At 45.5% G+C, this 17679-nt stretch overlaps 1 protein-coding gene across 1 annotated transcript in view; it reads right to left on the bottom strand.

Annotated features, from left to right (window-relative positions):
* PGM3 (phosphoglucomutase 3) overlaps positions 1-15892 on the bottom strand; it is a 23835-nt gene extending 7943 nt beyond the window's left edge. The window contains exons 1-7 of the mRNA XM_008058101.2: positions 15678-15892; positions 13199-13383; positions 11514-11581; positions 7446-7579; positions 6392-6587; positions 3734-3891; positions 2896-2979 (exon numbers count right to left, since the gene is read on the bottom strand). Of these exons, the coding sequence (XP_008056292.1) occupies positions 2896-2979; positions 3734-3891; positions 6392-6587; positions 7446-7579; positions 11514-11581; positions 13199-13383; positions 15678-15881 (1029 nt within the window). The 5' untranslated portion in view covers positions 15882-15892. The remainder of the gene's footprint in view (positions 1-2895; positions 2980-3733; positions 3892-6391; positions 6588-7445; positions 7580-11513; positions 11582-13198; positions 13384-15677) is intronic.
* Between the last annotated feature and the right edge of the window lie 1787 nt (positions 15893-17679).

The raw sequence follows: 17679 nt of genomic DNA, 5'->3' as shown, positions 1-17679 counted from the left end.
GGCAAGACCTCGGGCCCGTCCGCAGACACCTGCGTCCGTGCGGGGCTCCCGCTTTTCGGAGACAGCCGCTCGGGGCGCCTAAGCCGCCGGCCAGGCGGGAGCCACAGGCCGGGACAGCCCTTCGCTCCGAGCCACGCTGCCCCCGTTACTCTGAAGGGAGAGCGCGGCTTTTCCCTTAGACGCGAATTTTCTCTCTTTAAAGTTTTAACGCCAGCTTTACTGAACTTTAAAGACACTGAATTAAATCCACAAGAGTGAGACGTCGCAGACCTTTGCTGACACTACAACTTTTGTTTTCCGGTGGCCAAAATACCCCAACACCTATTGCACTTATGAATTCAAAACTGCTGATGAAAGCCTCCCACTCGTGAAGATATAATATCCTATATGGCCACATATTTGGACTCATTCTGAATTTAGGTATTTTAGTGAACTTGATTTTTTAATTTAACTCCTTTCACAGCCAGGCTAACAGTCAAAATGAATAATTTCTGTCTTCCTTTCAAATACTTCTGGATAAGGGATTCAAAAGAACTAAAACTGTTTTTGTTTGATGCAATATAAAATATGGAATTGATCTTTCCGGGGTCAGAGATGATGAATGTTTCTGACACATACTTTTATACATTATTTTCTTATCAAACTAGTTAACAAGTATTTTTATATGTTTGTAAGCAAAGATACTTTCACAGCATATCTTGTGTACATGTAAAGATAAGTATTTAATTCTCACTATTCACTTTTAACTGACAAAGAAGAAAAGTGGAAACTACCGAAACCATGGCAGAACTTGTACTTGCTGGTCTGGTCTTGGTAATACCCACCTTTGGCCAGTCACATGTCTACTCAAGAAACCTTCCCAACAGAACACAACAAGATGCGACTCCGAAATCACTTTCCATCTTTCCTACTAGAGAATGACTGTTATACCAAGTATTAAGGGTAAAACTTTTCATTGACAATTAGTATAACTGTGGATGGCTTTTGATTTTGCTTTTAATTCTGTGGACTGTATTTAAACAATTCCAAAGTGTGTTCCTGATTTTAAGATACTAAGTGGTATTGCACAGTTATCGCTTTATTGAATGTGTACAACAGTCCCATGAAGTTTATAAAGCATACCCTTGTATAGCTCCAGGTGCTAGAATTAAATTGATCTGTTACCACAAAAAAAAAAAGAAAAAAGAAAAGAAAAGAAATCAGGCCACAAACAAGCAGCTTCTGGAGGAGAGTTTTGTTTTGCCCACCCATTATTTTTTTTCAAAAGTAAGAAAACCAGGAAAGCTCAGATTTCCAGCTTCTCTTGAAGAGTCTGCCTACACTGGGAGCAGCTGGCCTGGGCACACCTGCCCCCCTTCGTCACCTGCTGTCCTCATTCCCTCCTGCAGAGTCCTGGCAGGAACCTGGCTTTGCAATTCCTACTTTATAGAGGGTGGAAAGGAAACAAACTCATACAAATGCCAGAATTTGAAACAAGAGACAGAAAAGTCGGGAAAAAATTACACTCGTAAGTGAGAAAAAGAATAACGGCAAAGAGGCTTCCAATTGTGTCTATGAGCCTCTAACTCTCAGAGCAGGTGTTGTGTAGAGGACGTCACCTGGCTGATACTAGGGAAGTAATTACAATCTCTTGCCAACCCAGAAAACCTAGCCACAGGAAAGGAAGAGGAAGGAAACAATTTTATTGCTGAATAAGCATTAAGCTGGCTGGATGCACAACCACAGGCAATTTGCTAAAAGACAGCAGAGACAGAACTCTCGTCCTTCAGCAGAGCCAAGTAGATACATTCCAGTCCACACGTGTTCCCAAGACCAAATAACTAGCCACAAAGATGCTTTTCTTGGCCAAACTTGAGTCAGGCTCATTTGACACCGACCAGCCCCCAATCTTGGGCTCATCCTCCAAGTGCCCAATTTTAGCAAGAATCTTGCTAAGTCATTTTAGCCAGAATCCCTCACTTTGACAGCTCATTACCCTTCATATCTGTTCAAAACCCTCACCCTCCACCTTCCCCAGGTAATACGGGACCACCTTGGCCTGCCTTCAGCAGAAATTCTGTTAGGTCAGTTCAGCCAGGATACCTCTCCTCTCCCCCTGATGTTTCCTCTCAGGAACTTTCCATTCACTGACCGACCCCCCAACACACGTACATACCCTGGTCTTTGGCTATAAAATCCCACTAGAAACCCCTTTTCCTTGCTGTATTCCGAGTTAAGATCCAATCTCTCTGTAAACTCCATCAAAGTGGCACCTATACCTATCACGACAGTCCTGAACAAAGTTGACCTCACCATTTTAGCAAGCACTGTTTAATACTTTTTTCTTTAACAGTAATCCTCAAATAGGAGAACTTTACAACACCATTTGTTACACATAGTTTATCCTAAATTTACTTGGTAATTGGGGTGTGTTAACTAATTAATTGCCTTTATCCAAAATACTAATAAAACTTCTCCCATCTCTTGGACAGGTAGGTAGTTACTAATGGGAAACAGACTCCTAAGTTAAACTCTCATGAGACTGGGAGATAGGGGTGTTGTCTTCTTTGATGGTGATATTGGAAGGGGTAACTCTAGGCCCCTAAAGAAAAATACTCCTAAGCTGTAGAACTGGCTTATTTGGCCTTTAAAAAGATTTACACTCATTACAAAGGGGAAGACAGAGAATTTACAAATTTTATAATGGAAAAACTAGAAGGAAAGGGGAAAGTCTCCGTTTTTGCATCAAGGACAATTAAATTTTTCCTTATTTGTTATTTCTCTTTACCCTTACAAGAACAGCAGTTCAGCTTTCATGAACTATGGCACATTCACTTTTATGGGACGTATTTTCCTCACAGAAGTATCTTCTAACAGTAATTAAGAAACTATCAGAAAATGAAGATAGTTCCCTACCTTCATAACTTCCTCAAGATACCGTGTTGAACTTCCATTTGCATATGCAGTCTGTACAACACCAATATCCAGACTTTCTCCAATCTAGGCAAAAACAAAGATACTGAGCTTACCATCAAAAGTATGAAGTATACACAGGCAAACTATGAGTTCTAAAGGATAACAAAATTATCAACCAGTTCAACTGTGCTGTAGTTTATGCAATAAATGACTAAAAATGTACATGTATACCAGAAAAAAAATCTGAAATTTATTGGAATTCTTAGAGAAATTCTATAAGAAGTCCTCTTTTAAGGTGCCTGATCTTTATCCCTTTAATTTTTTTAATAAACGGATTTATTGAATTTTTTTATACCCCCATCCCTCCCCATTGAATTCTTAAAGTATACCTTTTCCAGATTGTAATAATTATTTCCAATTATATCCTATACCTAACTCTAGGTTGAAAGAGATTTTCAAAAGAGCAAAACAAATCTCATTACTATGCTTATCATGATCATAGTTAATAAATCCCTCAGATGATGAGATTTCCTGTTAGAATTTGGGGCTTTGGGGAGTGATCGTGGAACTCTCACTGAAGTGTCAGTTATGAAGAGAGCAAAACTGCATAAAGCTTCATATCATCAAACAGCCAGTATAAGGAGGAAAAAAAGAGTATCTTTGGAAACCAGCACCAATGCCCCAGTGTTGAGAGGACTGGAATTACCATTTGTCTGTTTTAATTTTCTGGCCATAAACGCAAGGAACTTCTCATCTAGTGGGTCCGTGTGGCACTCAATTACGGAATGATTTCACTACCAAGTCTTGTTTCACAGGGTGGCCGATCAACCCACCGTACCTCCACCAGGAGCTCTTTGAGGAAACTGCTAATTAACGTTGCGATCTTGTCTCCATCTATGAGATGAAAGTGACCATCTGCATCATGGTAGTAATAAACAATTCTGTCTGCATCTCCATCCAAGGAACAGCATCGTTCATTGGCCTTCATTTCCATTCCTAGCACACAGGATAATCGGACATGCATTACAACCTAAGAAACGATAATAGGCCGGGAGCAGCGGCTTATATACCTGTAATCCCAGCATTTTGGAAGACGGAGGCGAGAAGACTGCCTGAGCCCAAGGGTTTAAGACCAGCCTGGGCAACCTGGTGACATCTCGTCTCACTAAAATAAATTAAAAAATTAGCTGGGCGTGGTGGCATACCTGTAGTTCCTGCTGCTTGGAAGGCTGAGGTAGAAGGATCACTTGAGCCCAGCAGGTGGAGGCTGCAGTGGCTGTGAGCATGCCACTGCACTCCAGCCTGGGCGGCAGAGTGAGACTCAAACTCAAAAAAAAAAGAAAGAAAGAAAGAATAAAACCCAATATAAAAGGGTTTCCCTTGAAATTATCCTTCCATAAAAATCAATGTCTTAATCTTTAAATAATGGACAGTTTAATAGGTGGTTTTTACAGATCAAGTTCTTCCACAGCAAAGTGAATAAGGAGCATTCAAAATCTATGCTGCAACTTGCTATAATACTAAAAAAAATTCCATTTTTTAAGCCAGTTGGTTTGGCTAGATCAGTTTCTCACAAAATTTTTTTGAAAACGACAGGTATTTCTGAATGCAACGTACCCGGTACTGGTTCTCTTTTACATTTAAAAAATAATCAGCACTAGATGAAGCATGAGCTTTAATTCTTTTTTTTTTTTTTTTTTTGAGTTGGAGTCTCACTCTGTCGCCCAGACTGGAGTGCAGTGGCCGCTCCCGGCCACCGCAGCCTCGACCTGCTGGGCTCCGGCGATCCTTCCGCCTCCGCCTTCCGAGTAGCCGGAATTACAGGTGCGCGCTACCACGCCCAGCTGATTTTTTGATTTATTGTAGAGATGAGGTCTCGCTGCCCAGGCGGGTCTCGAACCCGCGGGCTCAGGCAATCCACTCACCTCAGCCTCCCAGAGGCGCGGGATTACAGGCTGAGCCACCGAGCCTGGCTCAGCTTTAATTCTAATAGAAGTGGTTTGTTCACACCACCAAGAAGAAACTCTGGTAATTAACAGCAAAGGATGATAACCTATGAGAGATCACTGGCTTGTGAAATTTGCATGAAGCTACTGAAACCTCAGCAATTCCCGCATCAAATTTATTAGAAAACGTTCCTTAGCCTGAAAGCAGCAAAGTGACAGATCCAACCTGAGGCAACTAAGTGAACAGCTTTTGTCAGGAATGCGATTATAGAGTTGACTGAAGGACACAACGCAAGCTTCCGGGAAGCGAGGGCTATGGTTTTGGTTTTCTGGATTTTTCTCCATATGTATTTTAGATTCAGGGATACGTGTGCATGTCTGTTACATGGACGTACTGCGTCATGGTGGGAACTGGGTCTCTGGTGGTCCCTTCGCCAGAAAGTGAGCACCCACAGGTACAATTTCTGAGCCCTAACCCCACAGGGGTTATGGCTCTCCTCACACTGTAGTCCTAGTGCTTGAAACACAAAAAAATAAGAGCTCAGTATCTAGAGAACAGATGGACGAATGAGTGACACAGAACTGTCAGTAAAGCAAATGTCAAACGAGCAAGTCAATGAAACGGGGCTCAACCGGTTGATTTACACTGAAGCTTACTACAGTGAGGCTGAATAACATGAACGGAGGAGGCAACTGGAGGAAATCTGCAGAGTTCTCAGATGCATGTCCTGTTTAGAGGGGGCAGCAGCTAGCTCAGCAGATTAATGCCAGGTACAAATAGACATTTTCTGATTTTGGTAAAGAGATGCCAGAGACGCCAATGTAAGAAGACATGCAATTTGTAAACAGTGGCACACAGATACACACACAGCAGGTCAAATAAAACACATCTGTGGGCCAGGTTTTGCCACAGGCTAACAACTTAGGATCTGCAGATAAATCCAGAACACCTCTTACTAAGCTAAAACTTAGAGAAAAGTCTTCTTCCTCATCTGTCCACAGTGAGAAACACTGATTCTGCTGACAGTTTTATAAGTAGACTAACATTCACTTTCCAGGGTATATCTAATTCAGATAAGGTATCTAATAATACTCTAATGCTGGTATCCTCTAGATCAGTGATTCTCAAAGAGAGATCCCCAAACCAGCACCATCAACAAAGTCTGCGAACTTTTCTATCCTAGGCAAATCCTACCCTAGACTTCCTGAATTAGACGCTCAGGCGTGGAGCCCAGGAATCTGTGTGTAACGAGTCCTCAAGGCAATTCTGACACATGCTCAGGTTTGAGAGCCATGGCTCTCAAAGGCCAGTCTCTGATTCTGATTTCCCCACCTGATTTTCTATCAACTATAAGGCATGCAGTGAATTACAGGCAGAGAGCAGACCACATTTTAAATGGCACTGAGAGTAGAAAGATTCTTGAATGGCTAAATGTGACAAAGCCAGGACTGCTGCATGATTCTCAACTCACTGGCCACCTCAGTGTGTGAGACTGGGTTCAAAGAGCTCCCAAAGCAAATGTCTGCCGTGCTCCTGCTGTGCTACCCACCGTGCGGAGGTTTCTGATGACCTTTCACGAAATCGGCCCCACATAAGTGATTGAGTTTCCCTCTGGTCCCATCGTTGAACAGTTGGACTGAGAGCCCCTGGGAAAAGTAGTGCTTCATTTCCCTTAGCTTCAGGGCCCCAATGCCATTTGCACAGTCGACCTTCAGCGACCTGTAGCCATCTCCACTGCAGGAAGCCTCCGAAGAAAAGGGACAGGAGGAAAAGTTCAAGTTATAAAAGTGAAATGTAAAGCACGTATATGTATACATGCAAACACCTATTACTTCAGTTAACTCATCTATGTAAAACAATTGTAATGTACAAATTGTAGAACACTTGGATCCTGGAAGTTTCACTAATTGAGACGCTTACAGAAATAGAGCTGTATTAGAATTTAGACTCAAATAAGCAGGGCCCTTAAAACTAATATTACAGTCTATTGTACATGGCAGTCATTCAAGAGTGGGAATATGCAGACAGACAGTGAGTAGTAAAGACATCTGTCATCCGCTTCACGGCGATGACACCACCAGGAGTATCCAGGATTTTCTGAACTGTCAGTGTCCTCTCCCAATCATCCTCACTCAAAATCTAAGTTCTACAAGAGCAAGGGCTTGGTTCTGCTGAATTGTGCCTGACAGTGACACACACTCAATACCCAGTGGTCAAATGAATCATATCCATCAAATCTCTCCAGGCTTAACAAGTCAGTACACCTAGAAGAAAATCTTTCTCAACAGTGGGTGCTGCAAAAACTAAGCCAACAGCACTTGCGTTAACTAAGATCGAATTCATCTGAGTGAATACTTAGACAGCCAGAAGCAAGACCCCTATCCTCTCTCCCAAGCACAATGTGCTATGTGCCTTGCCAAGTACACGGCAACATACAGTCAGCAGGGTTCAGGGGCCAGAACCTTGTGGGGCCCAAGAGAAAAGGAGGTATGCTGCATTTCTGGCAAAGGAAGGCGGAGTGACAGACCAAGGAACACTGTTCAGTTGACCAAGTGACTTGATTCATTTGTCTGAATTCTAATCACATTCCAGAGATTTTTCACCTGTTTGGTAAGTTCCAGAAAAGCCTTAGAGAGTTTCTGGTAGTAACCTTCTGTGGTTGCCTTTCCATACTGGCCACCAGTATTTCGACAATACACCATGTAGTGCAACTGGGGTGTTGTTAACAAGCCATAATCTGTCACAAAAACACAAAAGCAATTCACCACATTTCTTAGAGAGGAAAAAAAGGTTAAATGCATTCATACTGTAGAAATCTCAGGGTGACAAATCCTTTTTTAACTCATCTCAGATAGCTCAGAAAGCACAGAAACACTAACTTTCAAACTATCCAGATACACAAATTTCCAATGAAATCATTATTACTCAGTTCTAAAAGAAATATTAACTACTATTAATAGCAAAACAATCATGTTGTATAGACAGATAACAATGCAAATATAAAACAATATAGAAAAGCAATAATTGAGTTGTTTCTGGAAACACTGCAAGCTACATAATTCAGATGAATCCTCCTCCTGAAAACAACCAAAATACTACATAAAAGAGAAAAATCTCTTTTTTAAAAAACTGCAGTGCTGACAAGTTATAAAATTATCAGGCCAAAATACACATGGAAGGCAGTAACTCTAAGATGTGAGCTTAAGGGATGCCGGTTCTGCTCTGAGGACATTCCTCTAAACTAGAAATTGAGCGAAAACGTCCATGCTAGGCTAAGATGTGAAACCCTGGAGAAAACCGGACCCTTGGGAAGCTGAACCCTCCAAGGACTAGAGCTTCAGTATAATATAAAGGTGAGTCAACCCAAGACACCACTCCCAGGACAGCTGTCTTGACACTGAGCAGTGTCAGGCAGAAACTCATTTCTGAAGAACTGTCCCCACAGGCCTAGGCCTGCCATGAACTACCAGCCCAAACACACAAAACGACAGGGCTCCGAGGAGCCTCTTCATGAATGCGCCTCAGGCAGACCCAGCCAGGCAGGGCTCCCGGCACCCAGCAGAAGCAAACCCCGAACGCTTCAGGGGCAACGAATGTGCCGTCATCATAACCCTCAAACACATCCCCCAGCAATCTTCCCAGAAAAGCCAAGCAGCTTACAGTCCAGCATAGTCAAACACATAAGAAGTGCACCAAGAGCAAAAAGACCAGAAAAATGCATGGCAGAGATAGACCAGTATCCACTAAGCCGACATTCAGTGACTAAATCTGTCAGTGGACTTGAAGCTCAAACACAAGCAACTGGACTGGAGGTAAACAGCAATCCTCTGAAGGTCTTGAGCCCTGCAGTTATACGCCACCAAGGGCGTTTTATGAAGACAACCTTGGTTCTGGTACCAGATGCGATGGGAGGAGAAGGGGAAGCTCAAAAATGTAAAGAAGAGCCTGACCAGTTTAATGGCCATGTTCAAGACGAAACCATGACCCAAAAGACAGGCTAGAGGAAGAAACAAAGGACCTCGTGACCACTATCCAAACAACCAAAGAAACCTTCACCAAATGATGACAGTAAGGACTCCACAAAAAGCATCTTCTGTTCACCTGATTAACCCAGAAAGCTAGAAGGTGCTCTCCACAGTTTTGTTCTCACCATACCACAAAGTCTTTCTTATTTCAATACTAATTTCAAAAGTGGTCCAGCTGGTCTCTTTTCCGCTCTTGCAGCCTTCCTTTTCCTTCTCTACACAGCAGAGTAGCTTGAAGTGAAGAAGTGATCACACTATCCTCTGACATCAAGTCCCCCAGAGGCATCCTACTGTATCTGGAGCAGAGTCCAAGCCCTTGGAGTCCATGACCCACCAGGCTTGGCACGATCTGTATGTAAACTGTGTGGTCACTTCCCTCCCTGCTGTCCTCTGGGTCTCCCCAGCCTCCCTATGCTGTTTACCTTGCATTTCCTGCATTCACTAAGTTGGAGAGAGAAAGATTAAAAATCACTCTCAGTTTTTCTAGACAAAAGCACTAGAAGGACCGATGGGTACAGAGACAGAAAGAGAAGGCTGGAAAGTCCAACCATTCTGGGGATGCTAGAAGGAATACCGTCTTAGGCGGGTGAGTCCAGCTTGGGGCAGGCCACCTAAGGAAAGACACACCAACACCAGTACTTTGCAAACCGCAAGCCACAGCCTATCAGTGAGACATGGAATTGAGCCAGTGAGGCACAGTCAGCACTTCTGCACTTAAAAAGATGAATGCAGCCAGGCTCAGTGGCTCAGCCTGTAATCCCGCGCCTTTGGGAGGCTGAGGTGAGTGGGTGGCCTGAGCCCACGGGTTCGAGACCCGCCTGGGCAGCAAGACCTCATCTCGACAATAAATCAAAACATCAGCCGGGCGTGGTAGCGCATGCCTGTAGTTCCGGCTACTCAGAAGGCGGAGGCGGAAGGATCGCCGGAGCCCAGCAGGCGAGGTTGTGGTGGCCGGGAGTGGCCACTGCACTCCAGTCTGGGTGACCGAGTGAGACTCCAACTCAACAACAACAACAAAAAAGATGTACGCAAGTCACGTAGCATGGGCGAGCACTGTTTATTGAAACTCCTGCTTCGGTTCTATACATAAGCGTGCACGCGCACCATGATACCAAATGGGCTGCTCACCATGGGTTATGATGCACAGTGAAACAGAAACAGACTGGTGGAGGGGTCCATGCAATAGGCAGTCAAAACGTTTTTTGTTTGAGTTGTCCAGACTGGAGTGCAGTGACACAGTCACAGCTCACAGCAGCCTCAACATCCTGGGTTTTGACGATCCTTTCACCTCAGCCTCCTGAGCAGCACATGTCACCATGCCCAGCTAACTGTTTTCATTTTTTGTAGAGACGGGGTCTCGCCATGTTGCCCAGGCCGGTCTCAAACTCCTGGGCTCAAGCAATCCTCCCAACTCAGCCTCCAAAGTGCTGGGATTACAGGTGTGAGCCACCACATCCAGCCTAAAGACGCTTGAAGAGTGAACAAATGAACAAAGAAAGGTGGCCAGAACTACGGCAACAGAGATGGTCTCTCCAAAGTCATGTAGAACACGAGAGAGAACAGGACGCCCTCACCAAGAGAGACAGGAGAGAAGCCAGCAGCAAGACCAATGAAGAACAGTGGCCGAGCAAATACACGCCTGAAGGAAGATGGGATTAACAGTCACAAAGATCCGTCGGGGACGGGGAAGCGCCTCTCATCAACAGGGTGCCTGAATGAAACGTACTTGCACGCCTAACCCTTAACTGTGCCCCACAAAACCATAATAAAAAATATTTAAAAAAAGAAAGAAAGAAAGAAAAAGGGTTTCAACAGTATGGAAGGTCACACACTCCAACTGAAATGAAAACCGCAAGGCACAAGTTCCTGAAGCTATGGCCAGGTCACCGACCCCTCGGCGTGCCTGACGACAGCGATGCATCCTCTCCCTGGAGAAGTGCTGCTTGTGCAGGCAACACTGCACGCAGAATCCAGGGCCCCGGTGTCCCTGCAGAACCAGAGGCTCCTCAGACATCTCGGCCCCAGGCGAAGAATCCCCACTTGACAACATCCACCCGACTTGGCAATCAGAATGAGCGTGGGGGAGATACTGTTTCCCCAGAGAGGTGAGGACAGAGAGACCAGCAGAAGGTGAGAGAATGACCAGAAGTGAAGAAACAGGGAGCAGAGCCAGCTCTGAGAAGGGCTGGCTGAACAGAGAAGGGGGAATGCAGCTGCAGTTGCAGACAAGATTTCAAAGGCCAAGAGAGGATTTCTGTTTTGAGAAAGATCTCACACCAGGAAAACAGTCACCTCAAAGCACAGCGTAGACAGCTAATTGTTTTCATTTTCTGTAGAGATGGGGTCTTGCCATGTTGCTCACAACAGGCATAACCAATGTGAGAAGAGGATCCCAGCCTTGGTTTTGTTCCATTTAATTCTCTGCCATTTGGTAAAATAGGAAGAGCCGCCTGTCAAGAATATTTTCCGTCACTATTTGACAGGTAACTGCTGATTCCACATGTGCACCTGTTAGGGAACACCAACTATTGACAAAAGCTCCCCCAAATGAACACCGTCAAGTAACTTCAAAGGTGTTTAATCTCAGGATTCAGGCTTACTAGTTGCCCTAGTTGTATTAACTTACAAGTCAGGATAACTACATACCATGGACTTGACCTCCTAAAACAGTCACGCCATCTATTACAGATTGTGAGAGTTTCTCACTGCTGGGCCTAAGGAAAGAAAAGGAAGAGAATAATATATCCCATCTAAAACCAACAGAGTTGCTGGCTCTGCAAGCAAAGGCAGAAATTATGTGCTACAAATTTCAAAATAATCAGTTCAATGTTTCTGAACTGAATGCTATTAACTCTGAAAACACAGGTAAACTATAAGCATTTTCCAGCATCCTTCCACGATCTACATCTTGGAAAGATGTTGGCTTTTAAATGAATGTAGAAAATAGATATAAAAGATACCCTAACTATACCATACCCAAATACCTTTCCAAATTTGACTACAGCAAAACACACATTTTCTAAGAATAGTAACAATAAATACTGAACACACAGTGTGTGAAATGCAGTGCTGGGCATTAAACCTCGAAGAATACAGAGCCTATTTCCCATTTTATTTTGTTTTATTTTATTTTATTTTTTTTTTTTTGAGTTGGAGTCTCACTCTGTCGCCCAGACTGGAGTGCAGTGGCCGCTCCCGGCCACCGCAGCCTCGACCTGCTGGGCTCCGGCGATCCTTCCGCCTCAGCCTTCCAAGTAGCCGGAATTACAGGCATGCGCTACCATGCCCGGCTGATTTTTTGATTTATTGTAGAGATGAGGTCTCACTGCCCAGGTGGGTCTCGAACCCGCGGGCTCAGGCAATCCACTCACCTCAGCCTCCCAAAGGCGCGGGATATTTCCCATTTTATAAAGTCAGAACGAATTATTTCTCTATCCTAAAACCCTAAAACAAAGCAGATCGTTGTAAAACTGCCTTGTAGAAAAAGAAAAGATGTTTTGTCACTTAAATTAGCTAACAGGGAAGAGCCAAAGACATACATGGGATGGCTTTACTGTGGGATAATTTGCTGCAGAACGTAAGTCACTAGCATGTCTCTGCTACCTATAAATCTACAATCAGCAGTACTTGGAAAACCCTCTGATAACACAACAGAGAGTAAAGACCAGTTCAAGCCATGAGGAGGATAAGTGGAAATTTCACTTTGAAGGAATCTCTGGATGAAACCAGATCTTATGTAAAAGAGAGTGCTACCGTTTCAAAGTATACTTTTAATCTACCATTTTACAAAAACCTATCTTTTTGTAAAGGAAGGCAAAAGCTATAAAATATAACAAGTATTTGGCAATTAATATAGTTTTGTTGTTTTCCAATGAACTCCAGCATGGGGACATGACATAAATATTTGAGGCAATAACAACATATATTAAAAGTAAATCTTTAAAAATAATTAGTTAGCCGGGCTCGGTGGCTCAGCCTGTAATCCCGCGCCTTTGGGAGGCTGAGGTGACGTTTATTAAGTGCTTCTCTGTGCCAGGAAATAAGAATTTTGCATATATTGTTTAATCCTCACAGAAACCCTGTGACAGGCCTTATCAACATTTTACAGATGAGGAAATGGAAGCTCCACAAGGTGAAGCGACCAGCTCAAATCATGTGGTAGAGCCACAGCTCAGCCGCACGTCAGATTCCAAAACCCAAGTGCAGTGGTGAACTTGCACTGACATCTACTAAACGGGCCAGGCAAACAGAGAGTTCCACTGCACTTCTTTGCATCTGTTTTGGGGACTCAGACTGATGCAGCTATTTACACCAGGAACTCATACGGTCACCTGGTGTCTCTGCCAATAACCACGAAGGCCTCCTGCTGCAGGTCCACAGCTTCCTTCTCAAGGATGTTAGCGAGCACCCTCAGTATCTCTTGCTCCTCAGCATTGGCTAAGCAGGTGGCATGTTCCTCCCAGGATGGTGCCAGCATTTCACCCAAAGGATCAACCAGTTTTACACCATTGTCTTCCTTAAAGAAAAAACAAACAATGATCAATCTGGGCATATGTGTGAAAATGAGGTGAGAAAGCAGAAAGCACGCTGTTCCCACAACAAGGCAGTGATGGCTGGGCAGCCCCAAAACTTACACCAGATGTCAGTGCCATAGCCCAAGTGAGCTGTATTACCTGGATCACCACATTAAACCCTCATGACACAGGTACTGATTTAGCTAATAGTCCTAATGTCAGTCCAATCTTAAGAAAACAGATTCAGAAAGGTTAGGTAGTTTGCTTATGACCATACAGCTAACAAGAATCAGTGCTGATATTAAAACATCAAGTCTACTTGACTCAAACCTCACAACCGCTATGCCACACTCACTTTTTTAAAAGGCTGTCACTGTGCCTTCACTAACGACAAACTGACTAGGGCACAACTGGAGCAGAATGAGGTAGCGAGCGATCCCTCTCACTATGACTCTGAACTCCAAGAAAATACTGACCAGCTTGTCAGCCAGTAGGGGGCACAGAAACTGAACACTGATTCCCAGCACTGTTCTGCTCAAACTCCTAGAAAGAAATAAGGTGTAGCTCAGAGTGGACGTCAACTGAAACAGCTCAGCGTTATCTTGAGTTCTTCTGTAACTAGCAATGAACACAGGGCTCTCCCTACAGGTCATGAATCAATTATGGGGACTCCTACATTTAGACACTTACACATTTATAGGGACACACACTGAGAAGCTGGACAGGCACCGTCCTTGTTTGAGGGGAGAGGTGGTCCAAGCCTTCAGTGACCTACATAGATTTAACTTGCTGCTGATTTAGCCACAAACGAAGAAAATCTCACGCCCCAGCAGTTAAACAGAAGCATATTATTCAAACCCTGTATTACTGGATATAGGCAATACAGAATAGTCACACGGTGCCAAAAGGTTAGCCAACTAAATAAACAACCCAAGTGCGCGTAAAGGGATGAATGAATGAATGAAGAAAATGTGGTATAGATACACAATCAGGTGTTGCTCAGCCTTAACGAAGACATAACTATTACCACGTGCAACAACATGCACTAGGAGGGCATCACCTCAGTGAGATAAGTCTGACGCATGAAGACAGACAATGCAGGCTCACTTCTACCTGGAATCTACAAAAAGTGGAACTCGGTCAGGCACGGTGGCTCAAGCCTGCAATCCCAGCACTTTGGAGGCCAAGGCGAGAGGACTGCCTGCGTCCAGGGGTTCGAGACCAGCCTAGGCAACTTGGTGAGAGCTCATCTCTCTAGTAAATGAAAAGAAAATTAGCCAGGCGTGGTAGCACACGCCTGTAGTTCCAGCTACTTGTAAGGCTGAGGCGGAAGAATCACCTGAACTCACCAGGTCGATACTGGGGTGGCTGTGAGCACACCACTGCTCTCCAGCCTGGACAACAGCATGAGACTCTGACTCAAGGGAAAAAAAAAAAGTGGAACTCACAGAAACCAGAGGCTGGAGCTGAGGGAAATGGGGAGATGTTGGTCAAAGCGTACAGACTTGCCATTATGGGTAAGTTCTAGAAGACTAATGTTCAGCATGGTGACAGTTAATAATGTATCCTATACTTCACATCTGTTGAGAGTAGACCTTTAAGTACTCTCACTACAGGGGGAAAAAAAAACATTAACTATGCCAGGTGATGCACTGTTAATTAGCTTAATTGTGGTGATCATTTCACAGTGCATACATACTCAAAACATCATGGTGCACACCCTGAAGATATACAATTTTTGTCACTTATACTTCAATAAAGCTGAAAAAATAATTATGTCAAAATGAATCCTTTGATTAAAATCTTAACTGTCACAAAGACTAGATCCACCAGGCCTCATCAGCATTCTGCCCAGAGTTCAGTTTTAGATCCCTGGACCTACCTGTTTGGCTGTTCATTCAAAAGAGAAAGCTATTACCTAGCTATTAAAAACATTCAAAGACTTTCAAAAATGAGTCTTTTCAAATGTCTACCCTTCCCCCAAGCCATCCCCAATCTCTCTGTCCACTGCTAAGTTAACAGAGGAAACAAACACTTTTTCATTACTAATAATGTCTCAATTTGACCAACTTGGAAGGACATTCTGTTATTTCTCTAATATGGCCACACCCCCCAAAATGATAGTCTCGTTTCATTCTCTCTAGCGAGTCATGAGCTAAATGATTACTCTTAAAAAAAAAAGTTGTTTCACATCCAAAGGCACATATAAGTGAGAAGGCACATTCCTAGAAGGAGAATTTGTACTTTGGGTACAAAAAAAGGGGGGGTTGCTATATCAGAGCACTAAACTTATTACCTCGGGATTGTGTGACGCTGTCACCATGACTCCTAGTGTGGACTTTGTCTGTTTTGACCTCAGGACAGCTAATAATCCCATTCGAAACATGACGTGATCAAGATGCTCTGCCTCTGCTCGAAACCCAGCAGTCCCGTATTGAAGGATGAGTCCACTGGGCTTGGCATGTAATGTTGAGTGTTTTGCAATCGTACCTAAATCCATGTCTACAAAATCAAGAAATGTTGTTTCAGGCACAACAAGAAATCTCTCAAGGATCATCCGCTTCAAAAACTGCCACCCCGCACGACCAGGCCGGCCTCATTCTGAACCTCTCCCGGAACCCTACGTGAAAGAGAGCAGAGCGCAGCAGAATAAGTTCTGCGGTTGGAGTTGCCTAGCAGAGCCTGCGGTGCTCGGGCTGTCTAGTCCCGGGCAGCTGCCAGGCGGAAGCCAGCCTGCCCCAACTCATCGCTCATTTTAGCTCCGGGACGGAGGGAGACTTCAGGTGGGCCTCTCTGATTTTAGGAGGGAGACTTCAGGTGGGCCTCTCTGACTGTAGGAGGGAGACTTCAGATGGGCCTCTCTGATTGTAGGAGGGAGACTTCAGATGGGCCTCTCTGATTGTAGGAGGGAGACTTCAGATGGGCCTCTCTGATTGTAGGAGGGAGACTTCAGGTGGGCCTCTCTGATTGTGGGAGGGAGACTTCAGGTGGGCCTCTCTGATTGTGGGAGGGAGACTTCAGGTGGGCCTCTCTGATTTTAGGAGGGAGACTTCAGGTGGGCCTCTCTGATTGTAGGAGGGAGACTTCAGGTGGGCCTCTCTGATTGTGGGAGGGAGACTTCAGGTGGGCCTCTCTGATTTTAGGAGGGAGACTTCAGGTGGGCCTCTCTGATTGTAGGAGGGAGACTTCAGGTGGGCCTCTCTGATTGTGGGAGGGAGACTTCAGGTGGGCCTCTCTGATTGTGGGAGGGAGACTTCAGGTGGGCCTCTCTGATTTTAGGAGGGAGACTTCAGGTGGGCCTCTCTGATTGTAGGAGGGAGACTTCAGGTGGGCCTCTCTGATTGTGGGAGGGAGACTTCAGGTGGGCCTCTCTGATTGTGGGAGGGAGACTTCAGGTGGGCCTCTCTGACTGTGGGAGGGAGACTTCAGGTGGGCCTCTCTGATTGTGGGAGGGAGACTTCAGGTGGGCCTCTCTGACTGTGGGAGGGAGACTTCAGGTGGGCCTCTCTGACTGTAGGAGGGAGACTTCAGATGGGCCTCTCTGATTGTAGGAGGGAGACTTCAGATGGGCCTCTCTGATTGTAGGAGGGAGACTTCAGGTGGGCCTCTCTGATTGTGGGAGGGAGACTTCAGGTGGGCCTCTCTGATTTTACACCTACGTTCAGAGACTCCAAAGTCCAGGATCATCTCGTCTGACAAAAGGGAAACAAAACTAAGTTAACGCGGGAGACGGCGAGCCGAGGTCAGATTCACGGGTGACGGCATCCGGGAAACCCACGTCGCTCTTCCGTGACTTCCCCCAGGCCACAGAGACAGTCCCGGGCAGAAGCCAAGGCCGGCCGTCCCTTCTCCAAGACGCCCCCGTGAAAGGCCTCCTCCGTTTCACAGGGAGAGTCCGGACACGCTCCGAGGGGAAGCTCCGAAGCCAGGGGCGCCTCCGTCCTAAGGAAGGCCACTTCCGCCTCGAGCCCCGAACACCAGACACCGGCCTCCACCCCACACGGCCGGCACCCTCCCGTCGAAGGAGCGGGCCGCGGCCAGGCCCACCGCTCCGGGCCCGCACGCTGGTGTTCGCTGCCGTCGTCCGTTCCTGCAACCGGCAAGGCTTAAGCGGGAACAAAGGTCGCTTCCGCCCAGCGGGAGAGGCCGGCGCTCGGCCGGCCGCCGCAGCTCGGCCCCGCGGGCAACTCTCTCTCGCGAGGACGACTCCGTTCTGGACACACTGACCCGTCGGGAACGGCCCGCGATGACGCGTCAGGGCGTCCGGCGGGCCTGGGTCATCCGGAAGGCCGGGGGCA

This window comes from Carlito syrichta, unplaced genomic scaffold, assembly GCF_000164805.1.
Source record: "Carlito syrichta isolate Samal-C Ts95f unplaced genomic scaffold, Tarsius_syrichta-2.0.1 Scaffold303211, whole genome shotgun sequence".
Taxonomy (NCBI): Eukaryota; Metazoa; Chordata; class Mammalia; order Primates; family Tarsiidae; genus Carlito; species Carlito syrichta.
The sequence above is the reverse complement of the archived record's forward strand: the minus strand, read 5'-3'. Positions and strand labels throughout refer to the sequence as shown.